General features: G+C 32.0%; 1 protein-coding gene across 1 annotated transcript; it reads left to right on the top strand.

Annotated features, from left to right (window-relative positions):
• The first annotated feature begins 1,420 nt into the window (after positions 1 to 1,420).
• LOC113518406 (uncharacterized) lies at positions 1,421 to 23,382 on the top strand. Its single transcript, XM_052892838.1, has 9 exons — positions 1,421 to 1,520; positions 9,294 to 9,457; positions 11,350 to 11,507; positions 11,956 to 12,140; positions 12,667 to 12,902; positions 20,305 to 20,424; positions 21,485 to 21,615; positions 22,230 to 22,414; positions 23,222 to 23,382. Exons 2-9 carry the CDS (start codon positions 9,377 to 9,379, stop codon positions 23,365 to 23,367), a joined length of 1,242 nt encoding a protein of 413 aa, XP_052748798.1. The 5' UTR covers positions 1,421 to 1,520; positions 9,294 to 9,376; the 3' UTR covers positions 23,368 to 23,382.
• The last annotated feature ends 262 nt before the right edge of the window (positions 23,383 to 23,644 follow it).

The following is a 23,644-nucleotide window of genomic DNA, read 5'->3' as shown; positions in this document are numbered from 1 at the left end:
GTCGACCTCCGCGCGGTTCCCCCTGGACACCATGGTGGTTAATGTGAACAATCTCTTTCCCCCTTTTACGGGTTATCTTGCAAATAAAAGAAACTTTTACCAGTTTAAATATATATGATGAACTGATGACTTAAATTAAACCACAACTTAAGTCTATGTTGGACTAAAACTAATTTTGGCCGCCAGGAGTTTTTATGTTGCTGCGGAACTCTGCTAAAACCAGACCACGGCTATCCTCAGGGATAAATAATGTGTAACTTCAGGATTCAATCAAGGACATTTCCTTAGGCTACAACAATGAAGACACATCGTCATTAACTGTGATATTATGTGTTCCATGTAACTGTAATTTAGGTATATCAATTTTTAAGTCTGAACTTACCCCTACGGTATGTAATCATCTAAAATCACTTAAGATTGGAGAACTCATTTAACAGTGATTTACTAATGCCAATAATATTTAAATACCGTTTCTGTTCACTAGTATAATAATAACGATACTCAATTAGGTCAGCTTAAACCACTTGATAACTTTCCGTATTGCACCTCTCCAAACGCCGTTTTCTCTCACCATCTCATCTTTCTGTACCTACATTTTATTGATGATATTTGTTTTTCGACTACCCTGTGACTACACTATATTAATAGCTAAACATATACGGGTGAATAGATCTTCCGTATAACAAATAGTTCCTTAAAAATCTTATACAATTACAATCTACCGTAATACCCCTTACGGCACTGTCAAGCTTTATTACTGACAGTCAACATACATACATGCCAGTACAACTCTCCTTGGGCATGCATTTGTTAGCGGTATCCGCCATTTGAGCGGTCGTGTGGTCCCGGCATAGAATAGGCCATCCCTTTCGTTCCCATAGGTGTCATAAGAGGCGACTAAAAAGTCGAAGGATGAGCAGCAGCGTCTCTCTTAAAACATCTCTAAAGCCTAACTACGGTTGCCAATCCGCCTGACAAATACGACATCTACGGGTAAAACCTTTCAAAGAGGGAGGCTTATGTTCAGCAGTGGACAGTTTTTTTTTAATGGGTGATAATGGAATGGTAGCCCCACCCGCGCTATCGGTATACACCGGCGGGGCACCAGTGAGGGATGATAGATGAGGATGAAGCAGGTCAGTTAGCCCATCGTGACGAATTCAACAAGAATTGTTCACGGTGGTTTCCAAGGGGAACCACGTGGAGGTCGACCTGATAGGGCATATTGCTAGCAATGTCGAACTCCATTGCTAACAATCCCTTTCCCCCCAAAGCAGTGGACAGTTAAAGGCTGATATGACAATGATGATGATCCGCCATTCTAAGTATCATAAAAAAAAACCCCTATATAGTTCAATCATGCGATATGCTTACCTACTTACTAAGCTGTTAATTGGCCAAGACGAGTATGTTATGTACAGTATACATACGCATGGTTGACCACCGAAGCCCTATGTTATAACACGAATTATAACAATAGTGAAGCATTTCAAGTCACTGCGACGGACACACTCAAACAGGTGAGTTGTATACCTTCACTTTATAATACTTTTACAATTTATTTCATACTAGTAGTATCCCGCGGATTTACCTAGAATCAGTATGTAAAGTATCCTATGTGCAAAAGTAGGATAAAACATACAAATGTGCCAAATTTAAATGAAATCCGTTCATTACTTTTTACGTGAAAGTGTAACAAATATCCACCCTTCGTTACAAAGTTTCGAATTCGTGATATTAATGGGATTAATTTCTATAAAGTTTTTCTTACGTCTATTTATAATTTTATTCAAATGTAAAACTGCATGTAACGGCATATTTTACTTGATTTGGATTAAAAATAATCTATAGGTATGTTGACAGAGAATATGATCTGTTTCTAAAAGAAATCTCATTCAAATTTTTTCAGCCGTTTAAGCGTGATTCAGTGATATACAAAACATATAAATTCCTTTAAACATCTATGTAGTTTTTTAAATTTATTTTAAAATTTTTACATAAGTGGATAGTATCAACCTTGATCTACGATTATACATAAATAGATATGTAGCTTAACATAAAAACACCTAGCCTAAAGATATATATATGTACTAAAACCGTCAACTATCGGATTTCAAATGTAATAAGTTCAATTCTAATTAACATCGATAATTTTGTGTATCAATTTCCAACTTCAAAATAAATCCTAGTTTTTGTGATAAGTTACCAATTACAATAATAATACAATTTTATATATTAATAACCAGTCGATAACATTAAAGGGAAATAAATATTTCTATAGAGACATTATTATTTACTATCTAGATGATTAAATTTTCATAATATTGTTAAATTATAAGCAAACATTATTAATATAGCTGACAGGTATGCCGCATTTGTTTCTGTATAAGAACGAGTAAGAACTAGTTCTTGGTTAGTGTAATTAAAAAGTAATAACCACTTTGTAGGTAGACACTTATCCAGTTCCCTCACGCACAACAGCTCGCAAACAGAAATGACTGAAGAAATAGCATTTCTATCATACGCAGTCCTTAGTTTTGATCTTTGAAGATCTATAGAATATATTATTAAAATCACTGTAATGTATAAAATTAATCATGTCTTTTAATATACAAAAAGTAGCCTAAATCCCATAAATGAATTTCAACCAATTTAAAAAAAGAAGGAGATACTTAATTTGTTTGTATTTTTGACAAACATTGTTACCTCATAAATCCGTCAGTATAAATCGATTTTGAAAAGTTATTTTAATTTGAAAGGATATATTTTAACCCCCTTATTCAAACAAACGTATTTTAACTACTACAAGTTATTTTCTTTTAAATTGCATAACTGAATTTACAGGGTACGGAGGCATAACACTTTAGTCCTCAGGATTGGCAACACATGAGGGGGGAGGGGAGTAACATGGACGAAACAGACTACTCTGTTATGTCCATGATACTACTCATGTCTATAGGTGACGGTCACCACTTTGCATTAGGTGAGGCTTCAGCTTGGTTGTCATTCTAAGTTACATGAAAAAAATTAAAAATATAGCTCAAAAAAGAAAAAAACAGTTCTATAGCTAAAATAGTTTTATGATATGTTTAATTTTTTTTTTAATAAAAACTTTTCCCTTTCGTTGTATGTTAAATTGGTCCCATAGGTCCTATTATTATCTCCCAGAGGGAGACTTTGTACAAAAGTCGATTGCTTGGGTAATTCGTGTTTCAACCGTGAAGCAGCTGTGTTTGCATGGCTGTGTTTCGGTTTGAAGGGTGGGATATGGCGTGAATTTACTGGGTACAGAGGAATAACACCTGAGTCCTCAGGAATGGCAACGCATGGGGGGTATCATGGGTGAAACAGTATACTCTGTTATGTCCATGCTACTGCTCATGTCTATAGGCGACGGTTACCACTTTCCATCAGGTGGGCCGTCAGCTTGTTTGCCATTCTAAGTTGTATAAAAAAAAAAAAAAAATATTATAAATCGGTTCAGAAATTTAGTTTTTAAACAAAAATAATTAGTTTTGCCACGATTGAAGTAGATTTTTATTTGTGAAACACAATCTTAAATTATAAATTTATGAATAGAAAATCGTTAATACATTATAATAACAGATTTCATCATTTTTCACTTTCACTTTCATGATATTTCACATTTCGTTTCATATTTGCGTTCATAAAACGCATTTTATCTCCACGTAATATATACAAATATACATACGTAGTCTGTGATCAGTGTTAGTATCATTAAATATTTAATAAATTTCTAAAATAATTATACATATATATTGTTTGAAAAAGCACATGAAAATATGTACCACATAAGCACTAGAGAGTGATGATAGATGATAAATGACGAATTAATCAGAAATTAGAATAGAGGTAAATTAAAGTAGAGGTCTATCTGGCAAGGTTCCTTGCTGGCAATGGGGCGGTCAGCCCCCACTGCTAACCACTACTGTATAGTAAAATCTCTATGATACATACTTTAAATTGAATTAATATTGAAATATATAAAGTACAATAGCGGACTTATCCAATAGAGGGATTTCTTACAGTAAATTTTTGTGAAGCTGAAAAGAAAGAAGAAAGTTTGGCAATCCAAAGAGGTAATGCTGCCAGTATCTTGGGTACGCTGCCTCGGTGTGGTGCGTTGGGGGATTACTTTTAATTGTTATTAGTATTTAAGGAATTTTATATTAACTTTAATTTATTGAAAAGAAACTATTTATAGAATAATCCAGAATAAAAATTGTATAGCTAATGATAACAATCATACCTAGTTAAAATTAAACATACTATTAGGATATATTCAGAATTAATAACTTGGTCAATTAATAATCAATTAAACTGATTAACAATTTTTAATCGAATATTAATTGATTATTACGCAATTATACAATTAAAAACATAACTGGACGCTCGTAATCAAGAAAAAATATAAAAAAAATATGTGTCTATCATTTATTTGAATGATTAATTTAATTAAATGAACGATGATTTCAAAAATAGTCACAACCCTAATTAGAAATGTTTATACATACAAAGTAAATTGCAAAAACAGGCCAGACAAGCAGTACACTATCCATACAGGGTACAAAGTTTTAAAAATAGAAAATAAAAATGGCCAGCCTGTATTGTGGAACCGGTAAGTTGGCAGATGGGTCTTGCATCTTTTTACTTTACCATTTGCGAAGAATCTCTTGGGAACATTCCATTCGATGCTTTTGTATTAATAATTAGCTAACTAGATAATGGTATTTTAACGATGCATACAGATTAACTTTCTTCTGTTTACATTTAGAGGAAACAGCTTTTAAAGTGATTAAGTTTTATTTTTAAATTTTTATTTCACTTTATTAAACAAATATACACTTATTTGTACATATAAATGATTAATAAGTTTCATATAGTGTATCTAAACTTAACTACTTGTTCAGCAGTGGACTGTTAAAAACTGATACAAATACATTCGAAAAAAATTACTTTAATTTCTGTTTGTAATATGTGCTGGTTCTTAGTATTTAATTATATTATTATTTATATTATATTATTTATTATATTATATTGTAAATAAAATTACCGTCTGTTGACTTGAAGTATATTATGTATTTTTTGTTCTATTTCAATTGTTGAATTGTTTTATCAATTTTATTTTTTATAAAAAACTACAAATGTCATTGTATGTAAAAAGGTCAATTTTGAACAATTTCCACATAATCAGAAAGGTAAAGTTCTATGCTATATAGGAGTAAAGTTTTTGGATTAAAAAAAACTTATTAAAAACATTTCTGAATTCAGCGAATATTATTATGTATTACACAAATACAAGTAAGGTGAATTGAGAACCACCTCCTTTTTGAAGTGAATGGAAAATATTTTCCAAAACTTATTTGAATACAACGCAAAAAAAGCAATGGGACCATTAGTCCCCATTACTAACAATCCCTTTCCCTCCTTTAGTATCCTGTTATATAATCTTATGTGGTACTGGAGAAGGATGAAGAAAATTTGCTGAAAAGATTGAATTAGTAATGAGATGGTACTTGTTAGAATTAACCCTTTCCACTCCAAGCCTTTTTTTCTTTTTAGTCCACCAGCTCCAAGCTAAAATTGCGTTTTTTAACTTTTAGGGGTTTTTCGTATTTTGTAAATAAAATTTATTTTTTCTTATATGATAAACTTTATTTTATGAGTAATTACAGGATACTATATTATAATTTTTATTTCTAATCTTTATAATCCCTTTTGGTATGGTACAAAATGAATGTCGAGTGACACTCGACATTGGAGTGGAAAGGGTTAAGGAAAAGGGACAAATTATAAAAACGATTGAGGTCAAAAGGGAAAAATGTTAGGACACTTGATATAAACACGACGGACTTATAAATATTATAATAGAAGATAAGATAGAAGAAATGAGGGGAAGGGGAAGACCAAGGCATCAGACAGATCAAGGAAAAAGTTGGTGCCGTGTCGTGTCAAGAGGTGAAGAGACTCGCTGAAGATCGTAGTGAGTGGCAAGAGTTCCAGCAACAAGAAGGCAGCTCTTAAATAAGAAATGAATGGGATGAAATTATCTTAATATAGTTTTTGGGTTTAGTTAAACTGTTGGGATCGTTGTCGACCCGTTGGTATCTGTTATGCTTCCCCCTAGCTTGTACTATCATTATACTCGTATAGGTCCTATGCATTACGTTAACGACATCGCACGGTTGAATATATCTATATTCTCCTGGCTCCAGATGAGTCGTGAGATTCATACGCAAACTTGCTAAGAAATCGAGCAATATCCTATTAAGAGAATACCTCCTTGAAACTATAAACTGTATATTTTCCCAAACTATTAAAAATACAATAGAACCTCCTTTTTTGAAGTCGGTTAAAAATAAAATAAATAAGTACGAACGTTTCTATGCATATAGACAAATTTGCGGGCATAGGTAGTGTTCAAATAAATTAGGGATATTATCTAAAGAAAACGCTTATTAACAAATTATTTTGTGTATAAAACTCTCAGCCAGGAATACCAATATAAACTTGAAGTGACTTAAGCATTTTTTTTTTCAAAGATGCTAACAGAATTGTGGCACAGATAGTAAAAATTTAGTAAATATTATTAAATCGATTTTTTTCTATGTCTTACTCTTCCGAATAAAACCTAAGACTCCGAAAATCCGACATAAATATGTATACCTATTTATTATTTTTTTCATAATCTTACTGTAATCATAAACAAGTCTGAGGCCTATCTGATGGAAAGTGCCAATGGTCGCTTTGAGATATGAAGAGTAGATAACTTGTTTAGGAACACGTTATAATTAATATATATACGTTATAAATAATTACGCTGCATAATTTATGTTTTTCTTTTAATAAGATGAAATGAAATGGTAATCCCGCCTATTTACCTATATACACACGCGGCACCAGTAAGAGATAATAGACGAGGTTAAAGTCAGGTCAGTTAGCCCATCGTGACGAATTCGCTAAGAACTAACTCCGAGGGTTTCCAGTGGAGAGCACGTGGATGTCGACTTGACAGGATATATTCTAATGACTAATAAGGACTCTACTTACCATTCGTCGTTTGTCGTTATACAAAGTGTTTATTCGAAAACATGCGATTATAGCCGTGTAGTTCCCAGCATAGAATAGGCCACCACTTCCTTTGCCGTGGGTGTTGTAAGAGGCAACTATGAGAGCTTATAGTGGAGGGATGGGCAGCAGCGTGCTTATTAAAACGACCTGCCTGCCTGCCAACCGTGGCAACTACTGTCACCCCCCCCCCCCCTCCGCCCTTATGAGGGAGACTATGTTCAGCAGTGGTCAGTTAACGGCTGATACAAAAAAAAACGAGTAAATCAAAACCGACAGACAGAGCTGCGACTTTGTTATAATTATGCTTTTTTTGTGTATGAGCTGTAAGATTGTTTGTCGTTGCTAGCCATATATTTTATTTTTTTATTTTATTTTATTATGTACTTTATTAAGGAAACATACAATTTCTGTAGCACATAAATAATAAATGTATCAATAACATATATCAGTGAAGTTTCCACAAAAACTTACATAATAAATAAACGAGAGCAAATGACAAAATAGACTTAATATATTCCGATCAAATTGTTTGTAATTACTCTCCTCCATCCAGAGGTTGCCTGGAAGAGATCGCTTTTAGCGATAAGGCCACCTATTATATTCTCAGTATTATTATTTCTTGTAATTATTTATATTTATAACAAGTTTACTATTGTAATCTTTTGTAGGAAACAATAAACTGTATCCATCTAATCGTAGTTACAAAACAATCTCTTTGACAAAACAAGTTATTTTGTTTTATAAACTAAATTACTGAACCAATTCTGATAAAAATTCTATGGAACTAATCTGTAAGTATATCCTTTCAGATAAAAAAATCTAAAACGCTTTAGAACTGACGCAATTATGAGGTAACAAACATAAAAAATACAACCGAACTGAGCACCTCTTTCTTTTTGAAGTCAACTGAAAATAAAAAACGTTTTATCCAATGAACTTTATAGATTTACTTAGTTAAGGTCTGACTTTCAATTTTGTACAGCAACGTTAGTAATCTAAAAAGAGATTGAAACCGCTTTCAAGATTTAGCAAGTATTAACAAATTGGTACTTTGCTTCTCTCTAGAGTAGAAAGTTTTAGATATTAAATGCTAATAATAATAATATTTATTATATGAATGATGTTAAAGGTTTCGTCAACTGAGTAAGAATTCACATATCTAAAGGGGCGGGGAGGGGAAACCTAAAGGAGAGATAACAAATTACTTGATCCCTCAAAAATATATAATTCCGAACATTAAAAGATTATATTTCTAATCTAAATAATATAAGATTTTGTCCAAAAAAAAAAAAAAACAAAAGCTACAGTCATAACATAACATTAATATTGGAAAACAATTTAGGCGACAATACTACATACTCGTATTAAAAAAAAAGTGTTACAAACTTTTTTATTTTAAGGTATTTGTCAATCGGAAATATCTTTTATCTATCTAAACACTCATTATAGGCAATAGTTTTATATAAACTAACTGTTTCGCCTAATAAGGTAGTAATAGTCTTCAAACTTCAACCGTAATGTATCGATACAAAAGGAAACTTAAAGAACAAATTCGAAGATATTCCAACAGATTGCATTTAATTCAATTTGGTAGAATGATATTTAAAGTAATAGAAAAAGAGAACGTCTCTAAACACCTGGACTGACTACATGACACAGATCTCATGATATATTTACATATATAAAAAAAACAGTTTAAATTTACAGATATACATAAACAAAATGGTGATAAAGTTGTCGCCTCAAAAGTAACGTCAGAAATTACTACTTTTATATAAAAAAAAAGAACCTTATCGGATCGATCGTATTACAATATTGCACATACGTTAAATTTTCACGCGTATCCAATTCCAAATACAGAAACTGGTTCTTATATAAAATATAAATGTAATATAACTAAAGTAGATAATTTAAATAGAATTGCCCTAAGAATATTAAAAACCCTGCTGATTGACATAACAATATAGCGCTTTGTTCTATAGTAAAAAAAAAAGAAAAAAAAAAGTATCTCCATGAGCAACTCCCAACAAACAGAAACGAAAGCAAACAAATAAACACTAATGGCACACACATGCGCATTACCTAACAAGAACTGCGAAATTCATTGCTTGCCGTGCCTACTGGGTCCGCAATAAATCAGCCTAGGTTTACTAGATAAGGAGATCCATTAGATGCGTCTTCAAGTTCAAGACCGGTTCCAGAGAGCTGCGAGGGTTTATAAGCGAGTGTTGGGACATCGGAGGGCATTCCTGTGTCGTCAGTCCTGGATACCCGAGCCTCCGCAATGTGGAAAATACTCGCGTTAGCCTTCATCGGTTCTGCGTCTGCGCAGATCCCATCTTTAGGATGGTGCCCCGACTTTCAGGTATTTATTATTTTTCTTCGTTTCTTTTGACTTTGTTTTTAAATTGATTCCTATATTTATTAGTTTTTTTTTTTTATATTTTTTTATTTAGAATAGGTGTGTCTTATTAATTAACGTGAATCAATCAATTAATCTCCTATTTCTATATTTACATTTATTCTCAATAATTGTATTACTTTTGGTTGCTTATTGTCAATATGGAACACAATATAATCAGAAAAAAATTCTCATTAATATATCTTTATTTGTATGTAATAAATATATACTAGCTAATAATATTTTATATTCATACATTAAACTATATCAACTTTAACTTATTTTATAAATGAATGGTTACTTTCTAAAGTATTTTCTTTAAAATAATAATCTAGTTTTACTTATCTAACATTTTGTTGAAACATCAGTGAATAATTAAATTACTTTAATAATTTAATTATAATAATTAAATAACATGTATTGCTTCTCCCAAGAATCCCAATTCAGAATGCAAAAACTTCTTAGCTCCCACATTCAACGTTAGGTGAAGCCTAAACATATGTGTTATAGAAACACCTCAGTTTAGCTAAGGTTCTGTAAAGATCACATGATAGTGAAATTACTGAAAAATAATTAGACATGATAACGAATAAGAAGTGCAATGTATGAGCGACAAAGAAAGCCAAGAATGGAAATTGGAAATAAATGTATGTTAATAAAAGGAACTTAGAAGGCTAGAGCCGTGAAGGGAAGCCAAAAAAAGAAACAATAGAGTTGCGTGTCAGTTTCTTATTTGAAAAATAATATAAAATAATAATATAAAAACTATAAATGATATATGTAGCCTGTACTCCACACTATCACACATACACAATACTGGGTAGATCTTCTGTATATTTTCGATGCTGGTTATCTAAATAGTAAACGATAGTTGTCACTTTCCATCAGATGGGCCATTAGATTTTTTGCCAAACCAAATCATATAAACAAGCATAATACACATAACTAAAATAAACCATTTAATACTTAGCAACTCACGGTATTTACTATAAATTTAAGTGGAACTTATCACGCCTAATCAATTGAATCTTGACTTGCATGAATTATGCAAGTCAAGATCTTGATGATCCTCAAAACTTCTAAGTCTTAAAAAGAACTACATACAAAAGAACTGACTTTACAAGAGCAACATTTGTTTCTTACTGTTCAAACCAATTAACACTACTAAAAGTAAAATTGAGGAGTACACGACTACAGACCAGTCCAATCAATCTTACATCAGTGTTGACCTTAACCTCAGTTCTACCATTACACCTGATTGTACAACTTATATAACAGAACTGATCGCGAACAACAGGACCGGTCGGATGCGGTCCCGCGGTCATTAACACTCATTGGACGGACTTTCGTTTTCAGTTATCGCCTTTGGCATCAAGTTTTCTATTAGTCGATTCTTAATCCTTGCCTTATATGATATATTCCCTTATATCTTCTTCTATTCTAAAGTTTTGTTAAATTTAGAAATAATTCTAAAGATTGGTCCAATTCTACTTTAATTGAAAAGATTTTCTTTAATTATGACAAAATCAATATGATACTAGCACAGGAGCAACCTCTATTGATTCCAGAAAGAATTATCAGACAAAATACAAGTGAATGTACAAACAAAGTACAACATCTTTTCAAATTGCAGGTCTTAACTTCTATTTATTGGATTGTAAATATGTAAATCATTCACGATAGCTACACATAACGCGACAATCAAGATAATATGTTATTTTACAAAAAATGTTTTTTAGAAAAAGTTCAGATTCGATAGTAGAATTCTTACTGCTTACTTGTTGCCTTGTTAATTTAGTTTCCTTTTAAACTCTGCCTCTCATATATATCTTCTAAGTTATGTTTTTGTTGTACAGCCAATGGCCAACTTCAGTATGAATCGTTTCCTTGGCACTTGGTACGAAGCCGAACGATACTTCACAGTCAGCGAGCTGGCCAGCCGCTGCGTCACGACCAACTACGTCAGCACCCCAGAAGGCAGGATACTCGTCGCCAATGAAATTATTAATTACTTGTTAGTATTCTCTTACTTATTTTTCCTAGTAATAGGCCAGTTTTTACCTGCGATTTTATTCTCGTAACCGGAATAATAATATTTCGATTAACAGAGAATATAAAATATTCTCCATCCCATATAATACGTATAGGTTTACCAAATTTCATGATCCGTTAAAGCATCATAAGATGTCAAATAAATTTTCATATTTATAATATTAGTAAAAAAGCAAGAATTGTGTCCATACTTTCATAAGAATCTGAAAAATAAGAACTACCATAAGAATATGTTCCCGCTGCTAAACGCAAGCTAATGCTATGAGTAGTAAGAAAACTCCTAACAAATGGCTAACCTCCTGATGCTCTCTCTCTTTTTCTCTTAATTGATTCTTATAACTCGCACCCTTGCCTAAATTCTTGTTCGTATGTGATGTTATGTGGAACATTGATAAATACTTTATTTCCAGAACTGGTGTGAAACGAGTTATGGAAGGTAGCCTCCAGATGATCGGACGTGAAGGCGAAGGACGTATCATGGTGAAGTACTCCTCGTTGCCTCTCCCTTACGACTACGAGTACAGCATTCTAGATACCGACTATGACAGCTTTGCGGTCATGTGGTCGTGCAGCGGCTTGGGACCAGTGCATACCCGTGAGTTGCTTTTCACATAACACTTAAGCAGTAATACAAAGCTAAACCTAACTTTAAACACAATTTTTTTTTTATAAGTGTTTAATTTTTGTCTGACTTAAAACACAAAAAAATACTGGTAGGTTATAATAGATATATAACCATAGAAATGAACAATACAGATACGTCTATGTTACGCTTATGGCAACTTCACATGCGTTGGTATTCTTAAGTTCTGAAAACTAAGGTTTTTATTACCTTTGTACTTGATGATTCCAGAATAAATATCTCTGAATAAAGATATAATCTATCCATAACATGGCTATAATATGCTACAAACTACTTCATAGTTAGATTCTTTTTATAACTCTAAATGCCAAAAAGTCACACAGTTTATTATGTGATGGAATATGGAAAAGATCGTTTTCTTGCTTAATGCCAAAAGACATAAAGTTGGTTGAACCTTGATACTATTTATACAATAAATAAATTTAATTCACTACCTTCATATCTGAAAACTATTAAGATATCTATACGCATTTAACAGAGAGCGCGTGGTTACTTACACGTGATAGACTGGCGTCTTCGACCGTGATGCAAAGGGCTTACGCAGTGCTGGATAAATACAAGATCTCCAGAGCTTTCTTCGTGAAGACCAGCCAGGCTGACTGCACGGTGTTGCCTGATCCTGCTGCTAGTCCCATCGCTGGGAAGAACGCTGGACTGGCAAAAGAGGCTGTGAAAGAACTCGATGCGGAAATACCCGCATTAGAACCTGTCAAGGTAGCGTCCTTTATTCATAATATAATAAAAAAATATGCTAAAATGTTGATCTAATAATTGGTAATAACAATAGTAATGAATGGGAAAGGAAATTATTACTTTATATTTTCGCACTGGATAAAAATTCAAATTTGACTGAATATTATTTGTACTCGTATAATAAAACTGAAAAACTTTTTTCAACAAATATAGTTATTAAGGAACAAAAAAAAACGTATTAATAATGAGAATTTGCTGTTTTATCCCAATATACCAAAAAAAAAAAATAATTAATAAAAAAATTTAATGTTATGTTTGTTCAATAACAGCCTTTTACTTCAAATATTTTTATATCACGTCACTGACCGTAATCTTATTACAGGGAAATGATAATCCACAGAACAAATTACCCGCCAAATCACCTGAACCAGAGATCAAAGCCCAGCAAATTCCCGAAATAATCTTATCCGAATCTGACAAAATAGAAGAGGGGATGGAAAAATCAGCGGGCCCTGTAGAGGTGCAGCCGAACGTAGTCGAAAAGTCGAAAGAGAAGGAACAAGTGAAGACGAAACAGTCCTGATTATTTTGTCTCATAATTAGACGTAGTCTTTAAATGTGATCAGCCGTGTGACGCTTTATTAACAGAATAAGGCTACTTTACCAAATAAGTATAACATACAATCAAAAATCGATTCGATACTAAGACACACTTGGTGTCATCAGATCGATTAGTTATAGCACGATAGTCACTACAATTGTAATGAAAAGTAAATCAGTTTGGAAATAAATGATATAAATATAAATACTATGTGTTTCATTGCGCAATCTTTTAGTTTACATCAAAAAATATAGAATATATAATAAAATAGAATAGAATAGAAAATATTTGTTGCCAAAAAAACATAGGTTCAACAAAATATACTGTCATATTATAAGTTATATAATAAGTGTATCATATCAGGCACAAGGAATTGGCTCAGCTGATGCTGTGAGTGTCCCAGTGCAATGTGTATAGCTGCACAGCGCTGGTTTTCAGCCAGTCCCTCTCTTAAATAATAAAGAGCATATATACGTAGGTCTAAATATAACATAAAAAAGATGCCTACTTAAATTAGAAAAGAAAGTAACCTAAGGAAATTTACATTTATGGTACAGACATTCAAAATTTTAAAAATCCAAATATCATTCCAACTCTTAAACAGAACATTTGTACATTAATTAACTACAATTAAACTATTACAAAACCATTAGAATTCCGTATTATAAATTATATGTAAAAATGGACATATAATTAGGATAAATTATTGACAAGTTGGTTACAGGAAACTTCGTGCGAGACCGATACACTCATTGTCAATTATTATAAAATTTACAAAAAGTAAAAATAAAAAAATACACAGCTACCTATCACTATTAATAAATTCAAATTCAATAGACTTGTTCATAAACACTTTTAAATCGTCATTTTCTTATGAATCGGAAATTTGTATCTGTTGAAAAGAGCCCACAAGAAAATTAACAGTTACTCTTGTAAATCTCTGTTAACATATGTAATATGAACTCTTATTTATATAAATGTACTATGTCTTAAATTACATGTCGTTAAAAGCCCGTGTATGATCGATCATAATCATCATCATCATCGTAATACTATCCACATTTGTCATTCAAATAATCATTTAATGTATTTTTAGAATTTTTTCAATAAGTAATTTAATAACAGTTTAATCTTATTAAAAGGTAAATCTATAATATCCTTATTCTTATTGTAACATTTAATATCCAGTCCCATAAAAGTCCCATAAAATAAAATAAAACACTTTAGTACTATTAAAAAACTACTATACAAAAGATTTTAGTATTTATAATAAAATAACATTAATTTATAGAGTTATACAAAATAGTTATTTTCAGTTATATTACATTCTATTACTTTATTTTCAAGTAGTAAAAAGAGATGGGTCTGATTGTATTTGGTCAGGCTGTTACTGAGCACCTACTCACGGGCGCGATCCCACTACTGCTCGACACGGGAACTTTTGGCTGCTAGGTTTCCCTCCTGGCCCGTTTCGCTCCTCCTTAGACAACCTGCACCCGCCGGACTCCTCCGGGGGGTCCATATTAATACCAGGCTTAGTGTGGACGTCCAGTCAACATGGGCCACTTAGCACCAGGACTCCCGACCTCAAACCATCCTCCAGCTCCGACCTCCGAGTAGCCGGATTACAGGAGACGCCACGCTCCCAGTCGAAAGTCGCTTCAAAATTAAGTAACACTTATCACTATTAGGTTGTGAATTCAAATCTTAATGAAATACTATATAATTTTTAAAATATTATGACGATGACAACTATTTTTTTTTTCTTTATATTTTTTATTTCAGTTTAATTTATCTTTTTTTTTTAATTAACAATAAAAATTAAATGTAATATTTTGAAAACTGCTCGAGCGCCATCTATTTTACTTTTTAGTAACTACAAATACTAACAGAAAGTAGCCTGTAAAAGAACTACTGTTTTTTACCCACTTTCACAGAGGGCGCTTTTCATATAACAATTTTGTCATTACAAAAATAAGAATATCACAATAAATATATTACATTATATATAAATAACAAAGTTTACTCCGGTATCACGCAAAAATTGATAACACACAAAATCGTACATTTGTGATCTGGAATCCTCTGATGTTGCAGATGATTTTGGGCAACGGTAACCGCTTTCCGTCAGATGATCCGTCTACCCATTTGCCTCTCTAACAATAAAAAAAATTACTGCACGTGGATGCGAATTTCACAGTTATATTGTTAAAGGTCTAACTTAAAAACTGGTATATGTTTTAATATTGTAACGTCATCTCCAAGTAGCCTATTTTACTGATTTTCCTATTTCTAATATACGCGCGTACGAAGCAGCAAAATAATTATTGTAAAAAATCATTATATTCTTAGGTATATTTTCAAATGATATTACTCACATTTTATAGATAGAACTCATAATATTTTATTATTAATGATATCCGCCGTTAACTGTCCACTACTGAACATAGGCCTCCTCCTATCGGTTTTGTCAACAGTTTCCTCGCTTGGTAGACGGGTTGACAGCCGCAGTTAGACTTTAGTAATGTTTAAAGAGGGACGCTGTTGTACATCCCTGAAATATTATGGAAAAAAAGCAATGACTCATTCTATGTCAAGACTGCACGGCAAAATTCATAATAAAATTACCTAATATCACTGGAACTGGGGGGGGGGGGGGGGGAAGGATTGTTAGCAATGGAGTTTGACAGCCCCATTGCTAGCAATATACCTTATTAGGTCGACCTCCACGTGGTTCCCCCTGGAAGCCATCGTGAACAATTCTTGTTGAATTCGTCACGATGGGCTTAACTGACCTGCTTAATCCCCACCTATCATCCATAACCGGGGCCCCGCCGGTGTATACCGATAGCGCGGGTGGGGTTTCCATTATTATCCATTTAAAAACACAAATCAATGGAACTGCACTTTATGATGTTCGTTTGATCATATAGGTGCCTACTACAGCAACTATGATTACTTTGATATTTCTATGCATATAATTACGAGTATAATCCTACCTCTACTGCATCGAAATTAGTCGTACACACCTAGTACCTATTTATTTATAGTTGGGTAAAAATTCTACAGTAGAATAGTATAGTACAAATGTACTTTCTGTAATCTTATCTTAATAGTCTTATTCTTATTTTTAATGGATGATAATGGAATGGTAACCTCTCCTGCTCTAACGTTATACGCTGGCGGAGCACCAATGAGGGATGATAGTTGAGAATGACAAAGCAGGTCAGTTACCCTGTCGTGATGAATACATCTGGAATTAAAGACGATGGTTTCCAGGGGGAACCACGTGGAGATTGACCTGATAGGGTATATTGCTAACAATGGGACAGTAGTAGTCCGTATTATTAACAATCCCTTCCCCCATTCTTACTCTTTGTAATGTAGTAAAATTGTAATTAGACAATGTCTGTACATAGGAGAAATTTAAGAAAAATTTATATGAGGGGTCTTAATAAGGCTAATAAAAACCAAAACAATATTTTTTTTTAAATTTTGTCTGCCTGTCTATACGTTTGTTTTGGCACTACACAAAAACTATACACCAAGTTAGATGCGGTTCACAGTTGCGTTCTTGAAGGTCCAAATTAAAACTAGTGTATATTTTATCTATACGTCATACAGGAGTAGTTTATTTCATTCGTTTCTTACTTCTGATATACGAATAAATTCTGAGTAGCGGGCAGAAAGCGATTTGTAATTCATCAAGCTGAATTCCAACTGTATTCATCACGATGAACTAATTGGCCTGTCTGTTCATACTCTTCTATCATCCCTCACTGGTGCCCCGCTAGTACACACCGTTAGTTCAGACCGAGTTACCATTCCATCATTCATCACATATTGAAAACAAAATATATTGTATATATGTGTATAGATTATTCTAAATTATATATTCAGATGTCCAGATGTAATTTACTAATAAACATCTGAACATTCTAAAATAAACTATCACATTTATAATATTAATAAAAAGAAAAATTAGTAAAATAGTGACAACAACAGACTGCCTCACCATCCGATGATCACGGATTCTATCCTCGCACGTCATGAAATACTAACAAAATTATTATTTTTTTTTTTTTTTTATTTCATGAGTACGTCAGTTATATACTAATTTTTATTGTGATTGGTTAAACTGTTAAGGCGCTATAGGGTAACAAACAAATTGACTTTAACGTTTAATAATATTAGTAAAGATTCTATCAATTGTCTTTTATCCGTTGTGAAAGTTCTGCTAAGTCTAAGACTAGAGGGCGCTGTGTAATATTATTATAACTAGTGGTATTGCTATATACTACTCGAGAGTAATATATAACTTATGTTACCCGCTTATAATATTAGCTTTCTATAGATATATAAATCAGTTGAGTAGTTTTTGAGTTTACCCATTACAAACAAAGAAACACACAAATCTTTCCTTTTTATAATACTAGTAAATATTATGCATAAAAAAAAAAAACATTAGTGGGGCATTAGCATTTACCTTTGTGAGTACGTTCTGAATTAATGTAAAGGACCACCTTTACCAAAAGTTCTTTGTAATATTCGTGTTTTTCCTTTTTTTTTTTTTATAAGACAGGGGGCGAACAAGCATGTAGTGCACCAGATGATAAGCGACCACTGCCGCCTATGATCACCCGCAACACCTATGGTGTATATTGCAGGTGTACAGCCGGCCTTTTCTGAAGGAATATGCTTTTTCTTTATAAATTTGTACGTATATATGTATATAGAAAGCTCAGAAACCAAGTTTTATAGAAGGATACGTTTGAAAATCTGTTTAGTTCCACAGTAGACGTTAGACCGGTCAGAGTGACGCCACGGTGCGCGATCTCATAATACGAAGTGTTAAATTAACTTATAAATATTACATACTTCCTGAATATACAAACTTCAAGGTGAGTTATAATATTTATTTATGGTTATTCATAGAGCGACCAATTTTAATAGATTGTAATTTTGTTTTTATGTAACATTTTATATACTTATTCTTTTTTATTTTAGCGTAACATATTTAATACGATTCTTATGTGATAAATTTAGTTAGAAGACGTTTTATCAATTGTGATACTTTTTTAAATTTACTTAATTTGTACATTAATATATAACAAATATGGTATATTTTAATTTTACTAAAATATTTCAATCATAATTGCAATTTTGAATTACTGTTAAAAAAAATTCATTCAATTAGGAAATGATCTATCTGCGCACAAAACTTAATTTATATCTATTCAGTCATCGTGTAATAAACATTCAAACATACGTATAAACTTTCACAAAGATTTATATAATAAACATAAGTTAGCTTATAATTATTGTGATTTATCTTGTTACTTGTATGTTATTCACTTAAATAACATCTTGTACATTTTAAGTTAATTAATAAATTTAATTTAATTTTAATTTACATTCCCATACATATCATTTGTAAGCATTATGCTTAGGAAATTTACATTTCTCTGTAAAAACCTCATGTCGTAATTAACAACCCCATCTATTGGCTTAATATAGCACTAAAAATCATTTGGAAAATTAAGCATATATACTTTAATAATAATATATAATATAAAATAAACTCTTTCTTTTATATTGTTATTTCAATTAAGAATTATATATTTAGACCATAATAATAACTAAAAAACCGACCGCAAATCTTTTAAATACATATGTGCATGACTGTATTTCGATTGCAAAGGTTGTAAAGTCATATTTCAGTGAATGGACACGTTACTTGGGTGTATCCTTATACCTTAAACACTTAATCATCAGGAATTATAACAAATGTACACACAATACCATGAACATGCATACTCATAAATGACACTGTTTTATTATTGATATCCATAATACTGTTCATGCCCATATAACACTTTCCACTTCGCAGCAGGTAGGTAAACTGCAAACTTTGTTATTCTTAGTTGTATAAATATAAAACAAAACCAATAGGTTACCCCCTTTCGCTTGGAGCTTAACAAATCAGCATCAATAGGTCGGGATCCCGTTACGAGATACCGTAAAGCTGCACCTAGTAAGGACAATCGTCCCAGTTTTCTTTAGTGTGCAGTTTTCCTCTCTTGTGTTTACTGGTTATGCTCATTAACGGTATGTTCACCTCGACTCGGACAGTTATTGCCTCTTCACTACGTGAAGTCGATGCACTCGACATCTAATATTCTAACTAGCTAGTATAGCTATGTACCCATGTATAAAAGCATATAGTAATATATGGGTAGATATAGGCACACGGATTAGAATACATATAGTACTTAATTAAATAATAACGATATAATGATTTTGAAATTATTAATTTTTTGTTGGTCTCGAATGTTGCAAGTACTACTTTTCGAGAAGAACCCGTAAGAAGTTCGACAGCTAAAAATTTTTATTTTATCATTAAATACTTGTCAATTACCTAATTGCAAATTTCAAATTAAAATTACTATACTTTAGTACATATATTACTATAGTAATTGCGAATTGTTATTTAATTTCAAAGCAGAAATATTTGAATCCACACTTTATGCTCTTAAAAGTTCAGCTCAAGCTTTAATGATTACATACAAACATTTATATATTTTTCATACCTAAAATAAATGTGAAAATTTGTAAAGATTTGTATGTTTAGATGTTTAGTTTTGCATATCATTTAACTTACAAAGAGAGAATTATAAGTACTAATATTTTTTTTGTAAAAATATAATTAAAAATCAAGCACAAACACATAACCATTAGGTTTTCAGAGATGAAAGTAACAGAATTGAAATGGCTAGATAGAATAATTGGACGCGTTCTAAAAAAAACAATTTATATTTCCAGATGTCAGTGCTGCGGGCCATAGCGGTGTTTCTTTGCGGACTAAGACTATGCAGATCGCAGTTAGCTTTCCCAGGAAACTGTCCAGATGTCAGTGCTATGACGGACTTTGATCCAAGTCGGGTAAATATTTCATTTATAGTTCAATAAACAAAGAAAAATATGCTAAATATTTACAATGAAAACACGATCTTTTTAAATTACACGACTGTGAAATAAAATAAATAAAAAACTCATCTCCATATTATTTTCTACACAAAAACCTTAGCGTGTGAATCCTATTTACACTTGACTGTTTTTTTTTATAATATAATAATTTACTGTATTTATTATTTTTCATTGGTGCAATAAAATGTAATTAAATAAAATAATACTCTCCAATTATCTTTCCCCTCTCACCGTACTGGTTACGCTTCAAACTCTTTTCTCCTACATTCTTCACGACTCTAGAACGCGCTTCCTGATGCCATTAAAAGACTACCGTCTAAACCGTCTTTCAAAAAAAGCGTTCACGCTCACTTTTTGTCTTTATCCGAGCAATAAGTGCTTTATATTATTCCCAAATTCGTGTATAATATAGTATATATCATATATGTGTAAATATATTTGTTATTGATATATGTTTATTCGTTTATATATGTAATTTTAGTATGTATGTATATCAATAATTAGTAGTACCGCATTCGAGTATTCTGACACTTCCCTATGGTTGACTGGGAGAGAATGCTTTTAGCATTAAATCCGCCATGTACACATATTTGTACTAATGAATAAATAAATAAAAATAAATAAATAATGTGACTAGACCCAAGCTCTGTACATTTAAGAATAATCCTCGTTTTGACAATTAAAAGAAGTTTCTCCGAAACTCTGTCAATAAAAATGCCAGTACATATGAAAGAATTTACCAATAGGCTTATTAGTTTGAAGCCGAGAGCGAAACATTTTAGGCTAAAACATTTTTTTTTTATAAACACAAAGTTTCACTGGCAAAAAAACTGTGAGTTATATTATTGACAACTTATAGTATCTAATTGTAGAGGGCGATAGGGGTGGGGAAATTCAAATAGTCTACTGGCGGCAAATATGTAATTATAATAAAAAATATATCTTTTTATAATAATCTCCCATTGTAATATAAGTATAAATTTATAGAATTCCTTTCTCTTCTCACTATTTACAGTATACTGGCAAGTGGTACGAGGCAGAGAAGTATTTCTTCTTATTCGAGTTCGGAGGCAAATGTGTGACAGCAAATTACGACACTAAAGATGATGGAGTTATGACAGTAACCAACAAGCAGCTAAGCAGTTTGTATGTAATAGACTCATTATTTGAATCAATTATTCCTATCATTAATTTATTTACTACATTATCGTGAATAAAATAACTGTAATATAACGTTTATCGTAATGGGTACGCCTACCAAGCCGAAACCATGTCATAGAACATTGAACTGAATAACTTTACCCAAGAATTATAGTCTGAATAATAATAATAATGATATCTGCCATCAAATGTTCACTACTAAACATAGACCTCTCTCTTAAAGGGTTTTGCCAGTAATTGCTATTCTTAGCACGTGGGTTGGCAACAGCAGTTAGGGTTTGGTGATGTTTTAAGAAGGATGTTATTCCTCAACCATAAAATTTTGTTAAATGCCTATTACAATACCCTCGAGAAAGGAAGGAGTAGCTATTTCTATTGCCAAGATCACACGACCATGTAGTATAATTTCTTTTAAACTCTCATACTACATTCACCTAAATGCGTGTTAGTGATATTTTAAGCTTTCGACTGTGCTCCACGGAAACTCTCATCTGGTTGAATCTCTTTAAAAAAACCCCTATGAATTAATATAATCCTTTTTCTATATATTTTTTTCCTCTAGCAAAATTTTATAACTTTATTTTATTTTCTAATTCCAGTACGGGCATACAATCAGAGATTGATGGTGAAGCGACTCAAATAAGCCGGTCCGACGAGGGCAAGCTATCCGTTCGATTCCCGTCTCTGCCAGTAAACGTTGCAGCACCATATTGGGTCGTAGATACTGACTATGATAATTATTCTATTATTTGGAGTTGCAACGACTTCGGGCTCTTCCATACACGTGAGTATTTTGCTGAAATCCACAGCCCTATTTATTAAATTAGTGTTATTTTCTTTGTCTGCCATCATTACTAGTTTTTCCATTTTGCCTATTATATTATACTAGATATACGTACAACCATCCATTCAATGTTTACAACTTTTGTATTTATTGTTTTATTGCGATTTTGTTTCAAATTAGCAGTTTAAAGGGGTTTTTTTTTTTATCCCATATACAAGTTTTATACATCAGATTACTCGCTAAACATTTTCCATTTACCTTCATTAGGTTAGATAAAAGAGATCTCTTTCAGAGACAAACTCACTCTTACTAACAGATTCTATAGTCGCTGTATATATTTTTACAAAAGCAATAAAAATAAATATACAATTCAAACCCGCATCTCATAGCTATCTAGACTGAATGTATTGTTTATTTATTTCACAAAGTTTAAAATGGCAAACAAGATTTGCACATCTATGTAATGGTAAATATTGCTGAACCATTGTAATTAATTTTATGATCTCCTACTGACGATCACCAATATTTAGTAAATAAAATTCATTCATTCATTCAACAAGTCGTAAACTTATTCAGCTGATGGTAAGGAGTAACTGTCACCTATGGTCATGAACAACACTGTGGATGTCCCACAATACTCTTTAATACCTACGGTACTTAGCATTCAGTGCCATTTTTGAGGAGCATAGTATTATGCTTCTGTATCTTGTAATTGTAATTGTTCCCGGTGTTGGTAATAACATTTAAAACATAGATAAAGTAACTGGCGTAGTATATCTATGGCTTAAATATTGTTTTTTTTTTTAGGTAACGCATGGATACTGACTAGAGAGAGAAATCCTTCACTTTCAGTAATGGAGAAAGTCTACAAGTCATTGGATAAGAATAACATTAACCGTTCCTACTTCCTTAGGACTGACCAATCTAATTGCATAGAGGACAATGATTCATAAAACATGGAAAGTATAAATTCAATAAATAAAAAATTTAATTACCGAACTGATTTTGATGAAATTTCTATGGGGCCAATCTGAAAGTATAAAAACCTTTGAAATAAAAAAGAATTTTCGAAATCTGTTTGTTAATGACGGAATTCTGAGGTAACAAACACAATAAATGGAATCGAATTGAAAACCTCCACCTTTTTATGAAGTCAGTTGGAAATAAAAGTGTTTAAAATCATAAAAGGAATTAAGAGCGTTCATTCTATAGTCTAGCAAAGTATATATC

Source organism: Galleria mellonella, unplaced genomic scaffold (genome assembly GCF_026898425.1).
Source record: "Galleria mellonella isolate WM207_F2 unplaced genomic scaffold, CSIRO_AGI_GalMel_v1 utg171, whole genome shotgun sequence".
In the NCBI taxonomy this organism is placed as follows: Eukaryota; Metazoa; Arthropoda; class Insecta; order Lepidoptera; family Pyralidae; genus Galleria; species Galleria mellonella.
The sequence above is the reverse complement of the archived record's forward strand: the minus strand, read 5'-3'. Positions and strand labels throughout refer to the sequence as shown.